Source organism: Hyperolius riggenbachi, chromosome 4, assembly GCF_040937935.1.
Source record: "Hyperolius riggenbachi isolate aHypRig1 chromosome 4, aHypRig1.pri, whole genome shotgun sequence".
NCBI lineage: Eukaryota > Metazoa > Chordata > Amphibia > Anura > Hyperoliidae > Hyperolius > Hyperolius riggenbachi.
Genome location: NC_090649.1, coordinates 301,525,627 through 301,548,949, shown reverse-complemented (window position 1 = coordinate 301,548,949; position 23,323 = coordinate 301,525,627). Strand labels below are relative to the sequence as shown.

The following is a 23,323-nucleotide window of genomic DNA, read 5'->3' as shown; positions in this document are numbered from 1 at the left end:
GTGCATAAATTTGGGCACTGTTGTCATTTTATTAATTCCAAAAACTTTAGAACTAATTATTGGAACTCAGTTTGGCTTGGTAAGCTCAGTGACCCCTGACCTACATACACAGTTGAATCCAATTATGAGAAAGAGTATTTAAGGGGGGTCATATGTAAGTTTCCCTTTTCTTATAAGTTTCTCTGAAGAATAACAACATGGGGGTCTCAAAACAACTCCCAAATGACCTAAAGACAAAGATTGTTCACCATCAGGGTTTAGGAGAAGGATACAGAAAGCTGTCTCAGAGATTTCAGCTGTCTGTTTCCACAGTTAGGAACATACTGAGGAAATGGAAGACCACAGGCTCAGTTCAAGTTAAGGCTTGAAGTGGCAAACCAAGAAAAATCTCGGATAAACAGAAGCAAAGAATGGTGAGAACAGTCAGATTCAACCCACAGACCAGCACCAAAGACCTACAACATCATTTTGCTGCAGATGGAGTCACTGTGCATCGGTCAACCATTCGGCGCACTTTATACAAGGAGATGCTGTATGCGAGAGTGATGCAGAGGAAGCCTTTTCTCCATCCACAGCTCAAACAGAGCTGTTTGAGGTATGCTAAAGCACATTTGGACAAGCCAGCTTCATTTTGGAATAAGGTGCTGTGGACTGATGAAACTAAAATTGAGCTATTTGGGCATAACAAGGGGCGTTATGCATGTAGGAAAAACAACACACCTTTCCAAGAAAAACACCTGCTACCTACAGTAAAATATGGTGGTGGTTCCATCATGCACCGGGGCTGTGTGGCCAGTGCAGAGACTGAGAATCTTGTCAAAGTTGAGGGAGGCATAGATTCCACTCAGTATCAGCAGATTCTGGAGACCAATGTCCAGGAATCAGTGACAAAGCTGAAGCTGCCCCAGGGCTGGATCTTGCAACAAGACAGCAACCCTAAACACTGCTCAAAATCCACTAAGGCATTCATGCAGAGGAACAAATACAACGTTCTGGAATGGCCATCTCTGTCCCCAGACCTGAATATAATAGAAAATCTGTAGTGTGAGTTAAAGAGAACTGTCCATGCTCGGGAAGCCATCAAACCTGAATGAACTAGAAATGTTTTGTAAAGAGGAATGGTCCAAAATACCTTCAACCAGAATCCAGACTCTCATTGGAACCTACAGTAAGGGTTTAGAGGCTGTAATTTCTGCAGAAGGAGGATCTACTAAATATTGATTTATTTATTTTTTGTGGTGCCCAAATTTATACACCTGCCTAATTTTGTTTAAACAATTATTGCACACTTTCTGTAAATCCAATAAACTTCATTTCACTTCTCAAATATCACTGTGTGTGTCTCTTATATGATATATTTAACTGACATTTTTTATCATAACAACCAACGATTTACACATGAAAATCATGAAAATTAACATGGTTGCCCAAACTTTTGCATCCCACTGTAGAACATACTATATAGCACATTATTACTTACGGTCATTAGCAGAAAGGTCTAATCTTCCATTTAGGACTGATTCATCGAACTGAAAACAATAAAATCACAAGTTATAAAATTGCAGTGTAGAGACTCAGCTAGTTTTTCATTTTATCATTGCATCATTTCAGCTAATACTTTTTTTTTTCTTCGCTATAACAATCATCTATATGGACACAGACCTTTATCACCTAAAATATTTGTTGATTATTTTTTCCAGGAGACAAACTAATGATTACAGAATACAGCAGAGATGAGATGCATATCATTTCTAATTGTGTTCAAATTCCATGTAAATCATATGCAGTTTATAATAAGGCCAATCCTGATAACGTCAATGTCAATTTTGATTAGTCCATGTTCAAGCTGCATACAGTTTCCATGAATTTGAATGCAAGCAGAAATCATTGCATTCTCTGGTATACAAGAATTTCCTATCCACTGCACCTAATCTGGAAAACTTCCAAGAAGGATTTTTATGCTGACAGTTGTTAGGCCACACCACACACACACTGCACAATCCTCAGTCCAGATGATAGTTCATTGTTTTGATTGAAGTCTGCCAAATGAAGTTGATGTTGATAACTGTGACCGTGTCACATCCAGGATGCCAGCGCTCCCTATCTCATTTCCTTTATTTTCAAATTGAGTTTGAATCTGAGACATTTATTGGCCTCAATTCACAAAGCTTAACTCTTGTCTTTAATAACTCTTCTGAGCTGTTTTACAGTTATCACCATGGTGATATATTTGTAACTGTAAAACAGCTCTGAAGAGTTATTAAAGAGAAACTCCAACCAAGAATTGAACTTTATCCCAATCAGTAGCTGATACCCCCTTTTACATGAGAAATAGAATGATTTTCACAAACAGACCATCAGGGGGCGCTGTGTGACTGATTTTGTGCTGAAACCACTCCCACTAGAAGCTCTGAATACCGCGGTACTCCTGGCAAACTGCCACAATGTAACAATGTTCACAGACAGGAAATGGCTGTTTACAGCTGTCTAACAGCCAGAACAGCTAGAAACAGCTACATAACATGCCCACAGTAACAATGTCACCATGTAATACATGTCAGAATGTGAATCTGGGAGAGGAAAGATTTTACAATGAGCAAACACTGACTAAATCATTTATACATAATTATGGTAAAAATGAAGCACTTTTTTTTATTACATTATTTTCACTGGAGTTCCTCTTTAAAGACAGGAGTTAAGATTAGTGAATTGAGGCCTTGTTTTGTTCCTCTTTTTAATTGTTATGATCTTAATTAAAATCTTTTAAGAACAATTGACCGAAAATGTTATTCAACAGCATTGCTTTGTAACACAGCTTGCCGCACTGCAATGCACACTCATGTGATGTTCACAGTGCGGCAGTTGCATTGAGGTATAACGGGATGTTGCATCATAATGCACTGCATGCAGTGCCTTACGGCAACACGCACTGCTTAAAGCGGAATATAACCCTGCATTTCAACTTTGCTCTAAAATATTATTTACAGCATATTACAGGATCTTCTCAAAAAATTAGCATATTGTGATTAGAGTTGGGCCGAACGGTTCGCCGGCGAACGTGGTTCGCGCGAACGTAGGTGGTTCGCGTGCGGGTACCGCACGCGAACCTTTTGAGGAAGAAGTTCGGTTCGCCCCATAATGCACTGAGGGTCAACTTTGACCCTCTACATCACAGTCAGCAGGCCCAGTGTAGCCAATTAGGCTACACTAGCCCCTGGAGCCCCACCCCCCCTTATATAAGGCAGGCAGCGGCGGCCATTACGGCCACTCGTGTGCCTGCATTAGTGAGAGTAGGGCGAGCTGCTGCAGTCTCTCATATAGGGAAAGATTAGTTAGGCTTAACTTCTTCCTGGCTGCATACCTGTTCTGTTCAGTGAGCCCTCAGCCCACTGCATACCTGTACTGTGATCCTGCCACTGCATACCTGTTCAGTGATCCTGCCACTGCATACCTGTTCTGTTCAGTGAGCCCTCAGCCCACTGCATACCTGTACTGTGATCCTGCCACTCCATACCTGTTCAGTGATCCTGCCACTGCATACCTGTTCTGTTCAGTGAGCCCTCAGCCCACTGCATACCTGTACTGTGATCCTGCCACTCCATACCTGTTCAGTGATCCTGCCACTGCATACCTGTTCAGTGATCCTGCCACTGCATACCTGTTCTGTGAACCCGCCACTGTATACCTGTTCTGTTCAGTGGACCCGCCACTGTATACCTGTTCTGTGAACCCGCCACTGTATACCTGTTCTGTTCAGTGGACCCGCCACTGTATACCTGTTCTGTTCAGTGGACCCGCCACTGTATACCTGTTCTGTGAACCCGCCACTGTATACCTGTTCTGTTCAGTGGACCCGCTACTGTATACCTGTTCTGTTCAGTGGACCCGCCACTGTATACCTGTTCAGTGAACCCGCCACTGCATACCTGTTGTGTTCAGTGAACCTGCCACTGCATACCTGTTCTGTGAACCCGCCACTGTATACCTGTTCTGTTCAGTGGACCCGCCACTGTATACCTGTTCAGTGAACCCGCCACTGTATACCTGTTCTGTTCAGTGGACCCGCCACTGTATACCTGTTTAGTGAACACGCCACTGCATACCTATTGTGTTCAGTGATCCTGCCACTGCATACCTGTTCTGTGAACCCGCCACTGTATACCTGTTCTGTTCAGTGGACCCGCCACTGTATACCTGTTCTGTGAACCCGCCACTGTATACCTGTTCTGTTCAGTGGACCCGCCACTGTATACCTGTTCTGTTCAGTGGACCCGCCACTGTATACCTGTTCTGTTCAGTGGACCCGCCACTGTATACCTGTTCAGTGAACCCGCCACTGCATACCTGTTGTGTTCAGTGAACCTGCCACTGCATACCTGTTCTGTGAACCCGCCACTGTATACCTGTTCTGTTCAGTGGACCCGCCACTGTATACCTGTTCAGTGAACCCGCCACTGTATACCTGTTCTGTTCAGTGGACCCGCCACTGTATACCTGTTTAGTGAACACGCCACTGCATACCTATTGTGTTCAGTGATCCTGCCACTGCATACCTGTTCTGTGAACCCGCCACTGTATACCTGTTCTGTTCAGTGGACCCGCCACTGTATACCTGTTCTGTGAACCCGCCACTGTATACCTGTTCTGTTCAGTGGACCCGCCACTGTATACCTGTTCTGTTCAGTGGACCCGCCACTGTATACCTGTTCTGTTCAGTGGACCCGCCACTGTATACCTGTTCAGTGAACCCGCCACTGCATACCTGTTGTGTTCAGTGAACCTGCCACTGCATACCTGTTCTGTGAACCCGCCACTGTATACCTGTTCTGTTCAGTGGACCCGCCACTGTATACCTGTTCAGTGAACCCGCCACTGTATACCTGTTCTGTTCAGTGGACCCGCCACTGTATACCTGTTTAGTGAACACGCCACTGCATACCTATTGTGTTCAGTGATCCTGCCACTGCATACCTGTTCTGTGAACCCGCCACTGTATACCTGTTCTGTTCAGTGGACCCGCCACTGTATACCTGTTTAGTGAACACGCCACTGCATACCTATTGTGTTCAGTGATCCTGCCACTGCATACCTGTTCTGTGAACCCGCCACTGTATACCTGTTCTGTTCAGTGGACCCGCCACTGTATACCTGTTCTGTTCAGTGGACCCGCCACTGTATACCTGTTCTGTTCAGTGGACCCGCCACTGTATACCTGTTCAGTGAACCCGCCACTGCATACCTGTTGTGTTCAGTGAACCTGCCACTGCATACCTGTTCTGTGAACCCGCCACTGTATACCTGTTCTGTTCAGTGGACCCGCCACTGTATACCTGTTCAGTGAACCCGCCACTGCATACCTGTTGTGTTCAGTGAACCTGCCACTGTATACCTGTACTGTTCAGTGAACCCACCGCATCAGTGCGCATACCTGTGCAGTTAAGTGAACCCACCTACCTACGTGAGTGCACGCAGTGTGATATACCACTCGGTGCATACCCGATATGGACAAAACAGGTAGAGGAAGAGGTAGTGGCAGAGGCAGAGGAAGGCCACCCGGCAGGTCTGCGCGAGGTCGTGTAAATGTAATTTCGTGTGGACCTGGCCCACAGTACAGTGCTCGGAACAAGGCACGTCCCATCACCTCCCAAGATTGTCAGGACGTGGTTGAGTATTTAGCGACACAGAACACCTCATCTTGCTCAGCCACCAGCGCTACTACTAGCACCACTTCCGCTGCATTTGACACTTAGCAAGAATTATTTAGTGTTGAAATCACTGATGCACAGCCATTGTTGTTACAGCCAGATGAATTTTCACCAGCTAATATGTCTGAGTTACGCGGCAACACTATGGATGTAACGTGTCAGGAGGATGAAGGACCTACTGATGGTGCAAGTTTGGATTTGTCTGAGGCAAGCGAAGCTGGGCAGGATGACTACGATGATGACGGTAATGGGGATCCTCTGTATGTTCCCAATAGAGGAGATGAAGAGGGGGACAGTTCAGAGGGGGAGTCAGAGAGTAGTAGGAGGAGAGAAGTTGCTGAAAGAAGCTGGGGCAGCTCTTCGTCAGAAACAGCTGGTGGCAGAGTCCGGCACCATGTATCGCCACCTATGTACAGCCAGCCAACTTGCCCTTCAGCATCAGCTGCTGAGGTCCCCATAGTGCCCACATCCCAGGGTGGCTCAGCGTTGTGGAAATTTTTTAATGTGTGTGCCTCAGATCGGACCAAAGCCATCTGTTCGCTCTGCCAACAAAAATTGAGCCGTGGAAAGGCCAACACTCACGTAGGGACAAGTGCCTTACGAAGGCACCTGGAGAAAAGGCACAAACAGCAATGGGATGGCCACCTGAGCAAAAGCAGCAGCAGCACACAAAAGAAAAGTCACCCTCCTTCTCCTCTTCCTCCTTCAGGTGCATCATCTGCTTCTGCCGCTTTCTCCCTTGCACCTTCACAGGCACCCTCCTCCACTCCGCCTCTGCCCTTGAGCGGTTCCTGCTCCTCTGCCCACAGCAGCAGTCAGGTGTCCGTGAAGGAAATGTTTGAGCGGAAGAAGCCACTTTTGGCCAGTCACCCCCTTGCCCGGCGTCTGACAGCTGGCGTGGCGGAACTGTTAGCTCGCCAGCTGTTACCATACCGGCTGGTGGACTCTGAGGCCTTCCGTAAATTTGTGGCCATCGGAACACCGCAGTGGAAGATGCCAGGCCGCACTTATTTTTCGAGAAAGGCCATACCCCAACTGCACCGTGAAGTTGAGAGGCAAGTGGTGTCATCTCTTGCGAAGAGCGTTGGGTCAAGGGTACACCTGACCACGGATGGCTGGTCTGCCAAGCACGGGCAGGGCCGCTACATTACCTACACAGCCCATTGGGTGAACCTGGTGGTGAACGATGGCAAGCAGAAAGCGGCGGACCAAATTGTGACACCTCCACGGCTTGCAGGCAGGCCTCCTGCCACCTCCTCTCCTCCTGCTACATGCTCTTCGCTGTCCTCCTCCTCCTCCTTGGCTGAGTGGCAGTTCTCCTCTCCAGCTACACAGCCCCAGCTCCGCAGGGCCTATGCTGCATGCCAGGTACGACGGTGTCACGCCATCTTAGACATGGCTTGTCTCAAAGCGGAGAGTCACACTGGAGCAGCTCTCCTGGCTGCTCTTAAGAAACAGGTGGATGAGTGGCTGACCCCGCACCACCTGGAGATAGGCAATCTGCTTGCCGCTTTGCATATGGGGAAGCTGACACACATACCCTGCATGGCACATGTCATGAATCTAGTGGTTCAAAGATTTGTGGCAAAGTACCCTGGCTTAGCGGATGTCCTGAAGCAGGCCAGGAAGTTCTGTGGGCATTTGAGGCGCTCTTACACAGCCATGGCACGATTTGCAGAAATTCAGCGTAAAAACAACATGCCGGTGAGACGCCTCATTTGCGATAGCCCCACTCGCTGGAACTCGACCCTGCTCATGTTCTCCCGCCTGCTAGAACAGAAGAAAGCCGTCACCCAGTACCTCTACAACTGGAGTAGAACGAAACAGTCTGGGAAGATGGGGATGTTCTGGCCCGACAACTGGACACTGATGAAAAATGCATGCAGGCTCATGCGGCCGTTTGAGGAGGTGACCAACCTGGTGAGCCGCAGTGAGGGCACCATCAGCGACTTAATTCCCTACGCGTACTTCTTGGAGCGTGCTGTGCGTAGAGTGGCGGATGAAGCTGCGAATGAGCGTGACCAGGAACCGTTACGGCAGGAACAGGCATGGGACCAATTTTCATCAGACCCAGCTGTTTCCTCAACACCTGCGGCAGCACAGAGGGGGGAGGAGGAGGAAGAAGAGAGGTCGTGTGCAGAAGACGAGTCAGACTCAGAGGATGATGAGCACTACCTTCTCCGCCACCACCAACAGGGTCCGGGACTCCAGGCGGATTGCTGAATTTTTTAGGCCACTGCTAGCAGCGGCCGCTGTAATAATTTTTATGGTGCGTGTACATGACTGCCTAATTTTTCTGGCTGCACTGAGGGCAGCTGCAACAACAAAAGAAAAGGCATGTACATGCGCCCATTCCCCTTCGTGATCATTACCTTGCCGTGGTGAAGGGGCTTGCGTATCACAATGAAGCAATGACCGGCGCCTAGATGAGTGTCTCGGGGGGCACACAAAAGATAATAAGGTCGTTGCTTCATTGTGGTCAGACCAAATTTGATCAGCTGGACAGTCACTGTTCTGTCATTCAGCTACATCAGCCAGGCCGACCATATGGGCTGTAAAGCCACCAAAACCTGCACTCTCGCCATGGTGCGCACCAGTCCAGCACGGCCGTCACTACACAAACAGCTGTTTGCGGTGCGTTACACGGTGAGTTTGGTGTGTCAGTGTGAAGCAGTACCTTAATTACACTACCTGATTGATGTATACACATGCAAGATGTTTGAAAGCACTTTAGGCCTGTCATTTAGCATTCAATGTGATTTCTGCCCTTAAAACGCTGCTTTGCGTCAAATCCAGATTTTTCCCGGGGACTTTTGGCGTGTATCCCACTCCGCCATGCCCCCCTCCAGGTGTTAGACCCCTTGAAACATCTTTTCCATCACTTTTGTGGCCAGCATAATTATTTTTTTTTTCAAAGTTCGCATCCCCATTGAAGTCTATTGCGGTTCGCGAACTTTAACGCGAACCGAACGTTCCGCGAAAGTTCGCGAACCCGGTTCGCGAACCTAAAATCGGAGGTTCGGCCCAACTCTAATTGTGATAAAGTTCATTATTTTCTGTAATGTACTGATAAACTTTAGACTTTCATATATTTTAGATTCATTACACACAACTGAAGTAGTTCAAAGCCTTTTATTGTTTTAATATTGATGATTTTGGCATACAACTCATGAAAACCCAAAATTCCTATCTCAAAAAATTAGCATATCATGAAAAGGTTCTCTAAACGAGCTATTAACCTAATCATCTGAATCAACTAATTAACTCTAAACACCTGCAAAAGATTACTGAGGCTTTTAAAAAACTCACAGCCTGGTTCATTACTCAAAACCGCAATCATGGGTAAGACTGCCGACCTGACTGCTGTCCAGAAGGCCATCAATGACACCCTCAAGCAAGAAGGTAAGACACAGAAAGAAATTTCTGAACGGATAGGCTGTTCTCAGAGTGCTGTATCAAGGCACCTCAGTGGGGAGTCTGTGGGAAGGAAAAAGTGTGGCAGAAAACGCTGCACAACGAGAAGAGGTGACCGGACCCTGAGAAAGATTGTAGAGATGGACCGATTCCAGACCTTGGGGTCCTGTGGAAGCAGTGGACTGAGTCTGGAGTAGAAACATCCAGAGCCACCGTGTACAGGCATGTACAGGAAACGGGCTACAGGTGCCGCATTCCCCAGGTAAAGCCACTTTTGAACCAGAAACAGCGGCAGAAGCGCCTGACCTGGGCTACAGAGAAGCAGCACTAGACTGTTGCTCAGTGGTCCAAAGTACTTTTTTTCGGATGAAAGCAACATTTGCACGTCATTCGGAAATCAAGGTGCCAGAGTCTGGAGGAAGACTGGGGAGAGGGAAATGCCAAAATGCCTGAAGTCCAGTGTCAAGTACAGGTCAGGCACTTCTGCCGCTGTTTCTGGTTCAAACGTGGCTTTACCTGGGGAATGCGGCACCTGTAGCCCAGTTCCTGTACATGCCTGTACACGGTGGCTCTGGATGTTTCTACTCCAGACTCAGTCCACTGCTTCCACAGGTCCCCCAAGGTCTGGAATCGATCCATCTCTACAATCTTCCTCAGGGTCCGGTCACCTCTTCTCGTTGTGCAGCGTTTTCTGCCACACTTTTTCCTTCCCACAGACTTCCCATTGAGGTGCCTTGATACAGCACTCTGGGAACAGCCTATTCGTTCAGAAATTTCTTTCTGTGTCTTACCTTCTTGCTTGAGGGTGTCAATGATGGCCTTCTGGACAGCAGTCAGGTCGGCAGTCTTACCCATGATTGAGGTTTTGAGTAATGAACCAGGCTGGGAGTTTTTAAAAGCCTCAGGAATCTTTTGCAGGTGTTTAGAGTTAATTAGTTGATTCAGATGATTAGGTTAATAGCTCGTTTAGAGAACCTTTTCATGATATGCTAATTTTTTGAGATAGGAATTTTGGATTTTCATGAGCTGTATGCCAAAATCATCAATATTAAAACAATAAAAGGCTTTGAACTACTTCAGTTGTGTGTAATGAATCTAAAATATATGAAAGTCTAAAGTTTATCAGTACATTACAGAAAATAATGAACTTTATCACAATATGCTAATTTTTTGAGAAGATCCTGTATATGCAAAAAGCATTTTTTTTTTTTTTTTTTACTAGACCAGCATTGGAAGGGTTAAACACAGACGTTATAAGTTCCGTGAAGAGATATGCAGAAGTTCAGATTGTTACATTCTATGTATCTATTGATAAACAGTTACACACTCTTTGGCAGTCCTCCAAGCTCCTTCTCAGTCAGAGAGATGAGTCACATTAAACACTTAGATACATTTCTGTAAACAAAATGTATCTCTTTTCAGCTTCGGATGTGTCTGCAGAAATCTAAAGGAACTTTAAAGCCCTGTGTAACCCTTCCAATGCTGGTCTAGTAAAAAAAAAAAAAAATGCTGGATGCATATAATATACTGTAAATAATGTTTTAGAGCAAAGTTGAAATGCAGGGTTATATTCCGCTTTAACAGTTAAAACGAAGCATACTTTACATTGACTGTATGCTTCACTGTATACATTGCAATGTGTGGAAAATGTGCAGCACTGCTTTCCCGATCAGTTGCATTCCTGCTGTGGCAGTGGACACAACTGCCACTGTGAACCTATCCACATCATATCTAACTATTTCCATTATTTGTTTACAATTTTTTTTCATATTCATTCTATATAAATTGATTGTTTTTCTCTACTTTTGGGTACACATAGAACATCTTTTTTTCAACTTTTCAAACCTAGTTGACTAGTTAAAAAAGTATCTCTTTTACTAAATGTGGAGTTAAATACTGTAAAACTGGCAAAAGGGTTTCAAAACTAATTTTAAAATAGTGATCTATGTACAGAACGACACTATGGATAGGTTTTGATAATCTTGCAAGAGAATTTTACAGTTAGCCATGAAAGATATTGACATCAGTGTTTGTTATATTGACTGAAAGTAGATTTCTAGTATCAGAACAACTGAAAGGTACTCAGGTAAGCTGTGCTGTCCTTTAAAAATTGGAGATTTATCATTTATTACTCACTGGAGAACTGCAAGAACAACTTAAGTTGTAGGATGGCAGGGCATATGGACACTGCGAAGGGCTTGATTTCTCTGGTATGTGTTTTGGTGCATAAAATGGTTGCGCCAACAAATGATTTAAACTTCCATGGGTCCCATTGTTGGGAGCTGGCTGGATTTTTAGTAGATCTGTTAAGAAAAATAAATTGCAGAAATTATTAATCATACAAATGAATTGTACACTAATCAATCATTTGTTATTATCGACTACCACAGGGAAATTCAATTTTTTTCCTAATTCTGGATAGGGCTCAAAGCTCTATCAGCTTGTCTTTTTCCTCAGTTCTTTTCCCAGTGGTGCCCAAGGACCTGCTGTGAGTTACTCTTCTGGGTTTCCTTTTTTAACAGCAAGCTACTCATATAGTTAGAAAGGATCCACTAGAAGATGCTCAGTGTTACTGGAGCCATGGTATATTATCCATGTTAATATCGATTCAGTATTGATTGTAATATCAAACAAACAAAATAAAGTGATAATTGCAAGCTCATTAAGTTAAGGTTACTGCACTCTGTAATTTAGAAACCAGAAATGAAGTAAAAATTAAATCTGCAAGGACCTGCCAACAATAAAAACAAACCTAGTATCTAACCATTTGCTGCTATAGCGTATATATAGACGCTATAGCAGCATAGAGGGTGATAGCAGCGGCTGGGAACGCGGAAAATCAGCCGCGTTCCCAGCCTGTCGGCGGCTGTCGCCGAACCGGAAGTAGCCGCCGGCGGGGACAGGACGATCGGAGCGGGGCTGCGAGGGCACCATCCAGCTTCGGGGGGCTGAGGGATGCCCCAGGTGAGTAAATGTCATTTTTTTTTTTTGCCTTAAGTATTCCTTTAAAATCCAACTAAACTCAAAAATCTAAGAAATCTAAATCAAATAGTAATCAGATTGATAAGCGAATTTAAATAGTGTAAAGATACCAAGCAGTGGTAAGAATACAGAAAAGCTTATCAGGAATTCAGCTAGCGGGCAGGGCTCTCAGATGTGATCATGTGACACCAAAACTAGAGATGGCCCGAACAGTTTGCCGGCGAACGGTTCCTGTGAACTTTGGGTGGTTTGCGTTCGCTGGCGAAGGCAAACTTTTGCGGAAGTTCGATTCGCCCCATAATGCTCCATTAAGGTCAACTTTGACCCTCTACATCACAGTCAGCAGGCGCATTGTAGCCAATCAGACTACACTCACTCCTGGAGCCTCTTATAAAAGGGAAGGTTCTCCAGCCGTTTTACTCACTCGTCTGCCTACAGTAATTAGTTAAGGGACAGCTGCTGACAGACTCTGCTAGGGAGAGCTTAGTTAGGCTTGTTAGCTTACTCTTAGGCTGATTGTTATTCCTTATATTGCTCCCTCCTCTCTCTCTCTCTCTCTCTCTCTCTCCTCCAGAGGAGGAGGGTCTTTTCTTCCAGGGAATTGTAGGATTTCAAAAGCCAGCTTACATACATTGGCCGGGAATCGAACCCAGGTCTAGTGCTTGGTAGGCAGCTCTCCTCACCACTATACCACCACCAACACTACATGCTGAAGTCATCCTAGCATGTACCATTATGATATAGCCAAGAGAAAAATGAGCTTGCTTAGGGATTTGTAGTATGTCAAAAGCCAACTCACATACATTGGCCAGGAATCGAACCCAGGCCTACCGCGTGGTAGGCTGCTATCCTAACCATTATACAACCAACACAACAAACGACAATGCTACATGCTGAAGCCAGCCTAGCATGTACCATTATGATATATCCAAGAGAAAAATGAGCTTGCTTAAGGATTTGCAGTATGTCAAAAGCCAACTCACATACATTGGCCAGGAATCGAACCCAGGCCTACCGCGTGGTAGGCTGCTATCCTAACCATTATACAACCAACACAGCAAACGACAATGCTACATGCTGAAGCCAGCCTAGCATGTACCATTATGATATATCCAAGAGAAAAATGAGCTTGCTTAGGGATTTGTGTATGTCAAAAGCCAACTCACATACATTGGCCAGGTATCGAACCCAGACCTACCGCGTGGTAGGCTGCTATCCTAACCATTATACCACCTACACAAAACACTACAATGCTACATGCTGAAGCCAGCCTAGCATGTACCATTGTGATATACCCAATAGAAAATTAATTCTCTCTCTCTCTCTCTCTCTAGGACTTGATGGCATTGAACTGAATTTTCAGCTTAAAACCATCAACGGATACCGGCAGAATTTCACAGGCAATTTCGGAATTCCGCCGGATTGAAAAAGCAATTCCGTTTCGACCAAACGGAACGGAATGACCAATTTCCACCCAAAATTGCAGAAAATACAATTCCGCGGTGTAGCCTAACCCACTCCCCTTTGGTGGTGCCTAACTGTAAAACCACTCAGGTGGTGCCTAACCCTAAGACCCCCCTGTTGGTGCCTAACCCTTGCAGCTTCCATTCATAGCCGTTGGGAAGGTTTGTGCGTCTGGTGAGGTCAGACGCCCCCAGTAAGTGGACTTTTTGCCATATTGGTCTCCCTTTGGTTGAGCTACACAGAACTGGGTATCACGGCCTGATGAAGGGCATATACAATTTTTCAAAAAAAGCCCGAAACGAACATGTGTCGTAGCCTTGAAGTTTAATACCCATAAAGCTACAACCGCCTGTTGATCCAAACCAATTTTATGCATGTCTAAGACCTATCATTGCGATATTGAAGAATGATGTATTTTTGATATTTTTCTACATGTATTAATAAATACTTTTTCATAAGCTTTTTTGCCTCTCTGAGATTGCATCAGCTGATATATAGTCCTTTTCTAAAGTTATAAATAAGTCTTGGCGGGTAAGGTGGATTACCCTGAAAAAGGACTGTGTTTTGATCCTTCACAATAAAAAGGACTGTACCTCAAGATATTTTTGATAAATGTAACCCTAAGACCCACCCTGGTGGTGCCTAACCCTAAGATCCCCCTGGTGGTGCCTAACCCTAAGACTCCTCTGGTGGTGCCTAACCCTAAGACCCCCCTGTTGGTGCCTAACCCTTGCAGCTTCCATTCATAGCCGTTGGGAAGGTTTGTGCGTCTGGTGAGGTCAGACGCCCCCAGTAAGTGGACTTTTTGCCATATTGGTCTCCCTTTGGTTGAGCTACACAGAACTGGGTATCACGGCCTGATGAAGGGCATATACAATTTTTCAAAAAAAGCCCGAAACGAACATGTGTCGTAGCCTTGAAGTTTAATACCCATAAAGCTACAACCGCCTGTTGATCCAAACCAATTTTATGCATGTCTAAGACCTATCATTGCGATATTGAAGAATGATGTATTTTTGATATTTTTCTACATGTATTAATAAATACTTTTTCATAAGCTTTTTTGCCTCTCTGAGATTGCATCAGCTGATATATAGTCCTTTTCTAAAGTTATAAATAAGTCTTGGCGGGTAAGGTGGATTACCCTGAAAAAGGACTGTGTTTTGATCCTTCACAATAAAAAGGACTGTACCTCAAGATATTTTTGATAAATGTAACCCTAAGACCCACCCTGGTGGTGCCTAACCCTAAGATCCCCCTGGTGGTGCCTAACCCTAAGACTCCTCTGGTGGTGCCTAACCCTAAGACCCCCCTAGTGGTGCCTAACCTTAACACCCCCCTGATCACTGCTACCAATAATATGATACATTTCAAGCCAATTGCAGCCGCCCGCTAAATAGCGCAAATGCTTTCTATATTACGATAAATAACAATTATCAATTGCGCCCACATATATCAATAAATAACAATTGCGCCCATTTTTGGCCGTGACTTTTTCAACTGCTGCTGTACCAAAGGGCAATGACAGAGGTATTAATGAAGTAACAAAGGTTTAGTGTTTTTGGAGTACATTGATGAGGTAAGCAGAGCTTACATTTGTAAATTCCACAAATGTTTCCCTCCAATCAAGCAGGCTGCTTCCAACTTTGTCATTTTTCTTTATATAACAACTCACTACCAACCTCATTCACATTTAGTTTTATGCAACAGACATCAGAGCTTCTTTCACTATACCTGTATTGGCTCAGCCTGCTTTGTGTCTAGACACAGATTTGCAGCTTATAGAAAGCGTAATGTTTCACAGCACTTCCTAAGCCTCGTACACACGCTTGATTTAACGTCATCTGAGGTAGCCAATAAGGGCCTCCTCAGCTGATAATAAGGCATGTGTACGCTAGCCCCTGATCTCTAACCGGTGACCCGCAAGCGATCCGCCAGGCGGATCACCTCACAGGGGCGATCCTTTTGTTCATGCTCCCACCCACTGCGTGACTTTACACACCCGTTGCTCCTCCACAAAGCAACAGAACACGTCGTCTACTACACAGCTAACTTGCGCCTGTTCAGCCCAGCGATGTTGCTCAAAGGGATCCTTTAGAGAGGAAGGAGGCCAATTAGTGCTATCTGGAACTGTTTGAACAGGTGTAGAACATCTGGAAAGTCAGGGCTTTTCTAACTCCAGTGCTCAAGGGCCGAGGTCCTAACATATTTTTGGGACAACTGAAAATTGATGGGACTGAATCAGGAAGGGTGTGATTCACCAAGTAGAACACATTTGTTATTTCTCTGTCCATCCTTCGTAAACACTGGCATGGATATGGCCCTTCGAGGACTGGAGTTGGACATCCCTGTGGTAAGTACAGCTCTAACCCAGTGTTTCTAAATTAAAAAAATGTGGTGACACTAGACAATATGTGTGGTTTCAGAATTTACCAGTTTCAGTTCTGGGTTTAGTTAGAATTTAAGTCCAATCTTAAAGCTTTTTTTTATTGCAGTCCTTGTTTTTAAGGCATTTATAGATCTATAGCAAGAGAAAAGTGTTCTGCCAAGGGTTGTTTATATGAAGTGAGAATTCCTACAATATTTAACAGTAATAAAGGGCAGGAAACAATTAGATCACAACTCACCACACATTAAGTTATACATTTCAATATTATCAAAAGGCTCTACTTCCATCATCTGATAAAATCCTGGACCATGCCCTATAAAGATAGCCTGAAAAAAAGGAAATAGATTATGCATTGTGTTTCTCCACTTTTATAGTAATTTTCCTAGTTTTAGCACCAGAAACACTTCCTATATCTATATATTGTTGTATAGTGGTATTAAGACATACCCAGACAAGACAGAACATTTATATTGCGCTTTTCTCCTGGCAGACTTAAAGAGAAACCGTAACCAAGAATTGAACTTCATCCTAATCAGTAGCTGATACCCCCTTTCCCACGAGAAATCTTTTCCTATTCACAAACGGATCATCAGGGGGCTCTGTATGGCTGATATTGTGGTGAAACCCCTCCTGCAGGTTGATGTCAGGACCATGGTTCTGACATCACACTGTGGGAGCCTTGTTGCATTGTGGGAAATAGCAACTGTTTACAGCTGTTTCCAACTGCCAAAAAAGCAAGTAGCATCTCCTTCCATTGACATCATCTGCCAGCAGTAAAAATGACACCATATGATAAATGTCAGAATGTAAATCGGGGAGAGGAAATATTTTTTGCAATGGGGCAACACTGACTAAATCATTTATACATAATTATTGTGAAAATGAAGCATTTTTTTATTACATTATATTTACTGGAGTTCCTCTTTAAAGCGGCAGAGCTGTAGCCCCTAGCACGCGTCTATAGGCAGTAGCAGTGTTAGGGAGTCTTGCCCAAGGTCTCCTCACTAAATAGCTGTAGGCTTATGGAATAGGAAGAGGCAAGATTCTAACCCTGGTCTCCTGTGTCAGAGGCAGAGCCCTTAACCAGTGCTTGCCTAGGCTGTTTAGCTATGCACAATTCCCAGAGCATTCAGGGAGACCAGGCATTATTTTCACTGGCTTCAGAATTCTCAGAAACAAACATTCCACAGAGTTGCACCTGACAAGACTAAAGATCTCTCCATCTGTGATAAATCAGGGTGAGAAAAGATTTATACAATGGGCAAACAATGACTAAATCATTTATAAGCAAATATTGTAAAAAAAAAAATAGCAATTTTATGAATTAAGTTATTTTTACTACAGTTCCTCTTTAAGGAATTTCTAATTCAAGAGTGACTCTTAAAACCTTGCTGAAAAGAGAAACTGTTATGTGGCATAAATCTACCATGTGACAGACATGACTGTGCAGAGAGCTGATGCGAGAACTCAGCAGCTGTGTGGGTACTTACTGCAGCACTTTAATATACTTTACTCAGCACATTGCTTTGCTGACTTCTCCAATAAGGGAGCTCCTTAGGCTTTCATGTTTATGCAACACATCTCAACATGTACAAGAAAATGAACCTTTGCACCACAATCAGAATTATTTTTATTTGGCCAAATAAGTTTGTAATTACAAAGAATCTTGGGAGTCTTGAGGTCAGGGGCGTCGCTAGCCCTGTTTTGGGGGGGCACGTGCCCCCAATCTATCCTGGGGTGCCACAGATCTCCCCCTCTGGCAGCGGCTCCCTCCAGCCGCCGCCGCCGCGTCACTCAGACCTCAGGATCAGGCGGCGAGCCGGCGACCAATCGTGCGGGCGCTAGGACCCAGCGCCCGCACTGATATGCGGAAGTGACATCACTTCCGCATATCGAGCGGGTGCGTCCAGCGCCCGCTCTTACTGGTCGGGTCGCCGCTGATCCTGAGGTCTGCTACAAGGTAAGGGGGGTGGGGGGAGCAGCGGCGGCGGGGGGGCCTCCCTGGCACTCACTCACTCCCTAAAGGGGCTCCCTGGCACTCACTCACTCCCTAAAGGGGCTCCCTGGCACTCACTTACTCTCTAGGGGGCCTCCCTGGCACTCACTCACTCCCTAAAGAGGCTCCCTGTCACTCACTCACTGCCTAATGGGGCTCCCTGTCACTCACTCACTGCCTAAAGGGGCTCCCTGGCACTCACTCACTCCCTAAAGGGGCTCCCTGGCACTCACTCACTTCCTAGGGGGCCTCCCTGGCACTCACTCCCTAAAGGGGCTCCCTGTCACTCACTCTCTTCCTAAAGGGGCTCTCTGGCACTCACTCACTCCCTAAAGGGGCTCCCTGGCACTCACTCACTCCCTAAAGGGGCTCCCTGGCACTCACTCACTCCCTAAAGGGGCTCCCTGGCACTCACTCACTCCCTAAAGCGGCTCCCCTGGCACTCACTCACTCCCTAAAGGGGCTCCCTGGCACTCACTCACTCCCTAAAGCGGCTCCCCTGGCACTCACTCACTCCCTAAAGGGGCTCCCTGGCACTCACTCACTCCCTAAAGGGGCTCCCTGGCACTCACTCACTCCCTAAAGGGGCTCCCTGGCACTCACTCACTCCTTAAAGGGGATCCCTGGCACTCACTCCCTAAAGGGGCTCCTTCTGGCACTCACTCACTCCCTAAAGGGGCTCCCTGTCACTCACTCTCTTCCTAAAGGGGCTCCCTGGCACTCACTCACTCCCTAAAGGGGCTCCCTGGCACTCACTCACTCCCTAAAGGGGCTCCCTGGCACTCACTCACTCCCTAAAGAGGCTCCCTGGCACTCACTCACTCCCTAAAGGGGCTCCCTGGCACTCACTCACTCCCTAAAGCGGCTCCCCTGGCACTCACTCACTCCCTAAAGGGGCTCCCTGGCACTCACTCACTCACTCCCTAAAGGGGCTCCCTGGCACTCACTCACTCACTCCCTAAAGGGGCTCCCTGGCACTCACTCACTCCCTAAAGGGGCTCCCTGGCACTCACTCCCTAAAGGGGCTCCCTGGCACTCACTTACTCCCTAAAGGGGCTCCCCCTGGCACTCACTCACTCCCTAAAGGGGCTCCCCCTGGCACTCACTCACTCCCTAAAGGGGCTCCCCCTGGCACTCACTCCCTAAAGGGGCTCCCTGGCACTCACTCACTCCCTAAAGGGGCTCCCCCTGGCACTCACTCCCTAAAGGGGCTCCCTGGCACTCACTCACTCCCTAAAGGGGCTCCCTGGCACTCACTCACTCCCTTAAGGGGCTCCCTGGCACTCACTCACTGCCTGAAGGGGCTCCCTGGCACTCACTCACTGCCTGAAGGGGCTCCCTGGCACTCACTCACTGCCTGAAGGGGCTCCCTGGCACTCACTCACTGCCTGAAGGGGCTCCCTGGCACTCACTCACTGCCTGAAGGGGCTCCCTGGCACTCACTCACTGCCTGAAGGGGCTCCCTGGCACTCACTCACTGCCTGAAGGGGCTCCCTGGCACTCACTCACTGCCTAAAGGGGCTCCCTGGCACTCACTCACTGCCTAAAGGGGCTTCCTGGCACTCACTCACTGCCTAAAGGGGCTCCCTGGCACTCACTCACTGCCTAAAGGGGCTCCCTGGCACTCACTCACTGCCTGAAGGGGCTCCCTGGCACTCACTCACTCCCTAAAGGGGCTCCCTGGCACTCACTCACTCCCTAAAGCGGCTCCCTGGCACTCACTCACTCCCTAAAGCGGCTCCCCTGGCACTCACTCACTCACTAAAGGGGCTCCCTGGCACTCACTCACTCCCTAAAGGGGCTCCCTGGCACTCACTCACTCCCTAAAGGGACTCCCCCTGGCACTCACTCACTCCCTAAAGGGGCTCCCCCTGGCACTTACTCACTCCCTAAAGGGGCTCCCCCTGGCACTCACTCACTCCCTAAAGGGGCTCCCTGGCACTCACTCACTCCCTAAAGGGGCTCCCCCTGGCACTCACTCACTCCCTAAAGGGGCTCCCTGGCACTCACTCACTCCCTAAAGGGGCTCCCTGGCACTCACTCACTCCCTGAAGGGGCTCCCTGGCACTCACTCACTGCCTGAAGGGGCTCCCTGGCACTCACTCACTGCCTGAAGGGGCTCCCTGGCACTCACTCACTGCCTGAAGGGGCTCCCTGGCACTCACTCACTGCCTGAAGGGGCTCCCTGGCACTCACTCACTGCCTAAAGGGGCTCCCTGGCACTCACTCACTGCCTGAAGGGGCTCCCTGGCACTCACTCACTGCCTGAAGGGGCTCCCTGGCACTCACTCACTGCCTGAAGGGGCTCCCTGGCACTCACTCACTGCCTGAAGGGGCTCCCTGGCACTCACTCACTGCCTGAAGGGGCTCCCTGGCACTCACTCACTGCCTGAAGGGGCTCCCTGGCACTCACTCACTGCCTGAAGGGGCTCCCTGGCACTCACTCACTGCCTGAAGGGGCTCCCTGGCACTCACTCACTGCCTAAAGGGGCTCCCTGGCACTCACTCACTGCCTGAAGGGGCTCCCTGGCACTCACTCACTGCCTGAAGGGGCTCCCTGGCACTCACTCACTGCCTGAAGGGGCTCCCTGGCACTCACTCACTGCCTGAAGGGGCTCCCTGGCACTCACTCACTGCCTGAAGGGGCTCCCTGGCACTCACTCACTGCCTGAAGGGGCTCCCTGGCACTCACTCACTGCCTAAAGGGGCTCCCTGGCACTCACTCACTGCCTAAAGGGGCTCCCTGGCACTCACTCGCTGCCTGAAGGGGCTCCCTGGCACTCACTCGCTGCCTGAAGGGGCTCCCTGGCACTCACTCCCTACCTGAAGGGGCTCCCTGGCACTCACTCACTACCTGAAGGGGCTCCCTGGCACTCACTCACTACCTGAAGGGGCTCCCTGTCACTCACTACCTAACTGGAGGCGCCTGTCACTCACTACCTAACTGGAGGCGCCTGTCACTCACTAGCTAACCTGGGGGTCCCTGTCACTCACTACCTAACGTGGGGGCTACCATATTACGGGGGGATTCTGCCTATTTATGTGAAATGCTGTCTATTTATGTGCCTCATGACTGCTGAATTTGTCTTGTTGGGAGCCTTATGATTTGTTGGGGGCCTCAAGATTGCTGAATTTGTCTTGTTGGGGGCCTCATGATTTGTTGGGGGCCTCATGATTGCTGAATTTCTTGTTGGGGGCCTCATGATTTGTTGGAGGCCTCATGATTGCTGAATTTGTCTTGTTGGGGGCCTCATGATTTGTTGGGGGCCTCATGATTGCTGAATTTGTCTTGTTGGGGGTCACATGATTGCTAACTGCGAGACTATGGGAAAAGCTGAATCCTTATCATATGAGACAATAGCATTAAACCTACTTTTTTAGCTTTTTAAAACAGAAAATAAAACTGGGAGGTTCTAAAAAATTGAATACATTTTTCAGGAGTAGGATGGATGAAATTGTTTATCTTCACAGTTTATTTTCAACTTGGATTTTCCATAATGTTCATGTATGAGATAAAACTTTTGTACAGTATTTAGTTTAAATTGCAGTTGCCATTTTGCGATAGATAAGTGACTTTTGGGTTGCAGTTTGGGCACTCGGCCTCCAAAAGGTTCGCCACCACTGTCATAATCTAATGTCCCACCATTGCTAGGTTCATGTAAATTTGTCTCCACCCGTTACCACACCTATATTCTGGTCCATGGCCCACCCATTTTTCGGTGCGGCAAGATAAGCACGCCGCACAACGTGATCCTCATATTTTTGGCACGCTAGCTGCAGTGTGCTGAATTCTGCTGCCTACAGTATGTACAGTATACGCTGTTCTCTAGTTGCTGCACTGTGTGCTGATTTACCTCCAGTGTGTACAGTGTAAGGTGTTACTCTGTGCCTTTACTGATTGTAAACCAGCTATATTGTATGCTGATCCCTGCTACTTTCAGTATGTACAGTATTAGCTGTAAAGCCTGGTACACACATACAATTTTGATTAGCCAATTTTAGCTCTGTTCATAAAATTCATTGTCTGTTGGCCCACTTACTGCACGGGGGTGGTAAAATTGGGGGTCAGTAATTGACCAATCAAAATTGTATGTGCGTATACATCTTTGATCTATGCCTATACTGATTGTAAATTATCCAAATAAAGGACAGGGGGCTCCATCCAATATTTCGATGGGCAGGCCCGTTATCTGTAGCTTACACCGCTGCTAAGTTCATGTACATTTGGCCCCGCCCATGGCCACGCCCACTCACCGCATGACCACGCCCATTTTTTGCCGCGGCGCATATAACTCCCCGCCTGGTGCCCACAGGTGCCCCCGATCTCCAAGGACCCTAGAAACGCCCCTGCTTGAGGTAACCGCTAAAGGTACAATTTGCTAAATGATCGCTTACGAACAATTCGGAAATGATTGTTTGTGACCACTAATGGAAAAAAAATCTCCTAACAAATCCAAATTTTTTGATCATTTCCGTCAATCTGATCGGATTGGTTTGAGATTCTTGTTCATTAGTGGTCCCAAACGATCATTTCTGATCGTTCATGAAAAGAATCGTTCGTAAACGATTGTTCGCCAAATTGTATTGCTAGTGGCCACCTTTAGCTGTTACTTAACAGACACAGACAATACCAGACTGACAGTACAGATGTTACAAATCAAAGAGAAATCATTGTTGGGAAAAAAATGTCTTCTTTAGAACTTCCATTATTACCTTTATATAATGTGTGCATAAAAACTTTGTTTTATAAAGCATAACTTTTTATAAACAGTACAGTGTAACCTATGGCATAAATATATATTATACAATATACCTCCATGCTTTTGAATTCATTGTCGTATCCGTGGTTACCTCCTCCACAGAAAGTATAGGATTTGTCCCTGTTTAACAATAAAGCAAAAAATATTTTGCAAATCACAGATCTTAATCAATGTTGATGTACTACATTGTGAATTCATGTATATTGTAGTTACATATATGTAATATATAGTATTTGTATCAACACTTTTTCTGCAGGGCTTTACAGAGAATGTGTCACATCACTAACTGTTCCTCAGCAGGTATCACAATCTAATGTCAGTCAGGCCTCGTTCAGACTATACGCGCTGCCGTGCGCATTTTGGCAGCATGTATAGTGTGCGGCACGCAAGAACGGTAGAAGGGCATAGACAGCCCTTCTACCGTTCCCATCATATGCGCTGCGTGGCAGCGCAATTGCGCTATCGCGTACTGCACGCATTTTTGTGAATCGCAGCGCAGATCCCATTCATTGTAATGAATGGGATCTGCAGCGCATTGGAGCGCAGATGGCGTGCGATTGGACGCGTTGCGTTCCGATCGCACAGCCATCTGCGCTAAATGATGTGAACGAGG

At 46.8% G+C, this 23,323-nt stretch overlaps 1 protein-coding gene across 1 annotated transcript in view; it reads right to left on the bottom strand.

The window, feature by feature from the left end:
- Positions 1-23,323, bottom strand: part of ENPP3 (ectonucleotide pyrophosphatase/phosphodiesterase 3) — a 148,282-nt gene that overhangs the window by 38,909 nt on the left and 86,050 nt on the right. Inside the window, exons 16-19 of the mRNA XM_068231573.1 lie at positions 22,764-22,830; positions 16,193-16,280; positions 11,256-11,422; positions 1,481-1,529 (exon numbers count right to left, since the gene is read on the bottom strand). Coding sequence (XP_068087674.1) covers positions 1,481-1,529; positions 11,256-11,422; positions 16,193-16,280; positions 22,764-22,830 — 371 coding nt within the window. The remainder of the gene's footprint in view (positions 1-1,480; positions 1,530-11,255; positions 11,423-16,192; positions 16,281-22,763; positions 22,831-23,323) is intronic.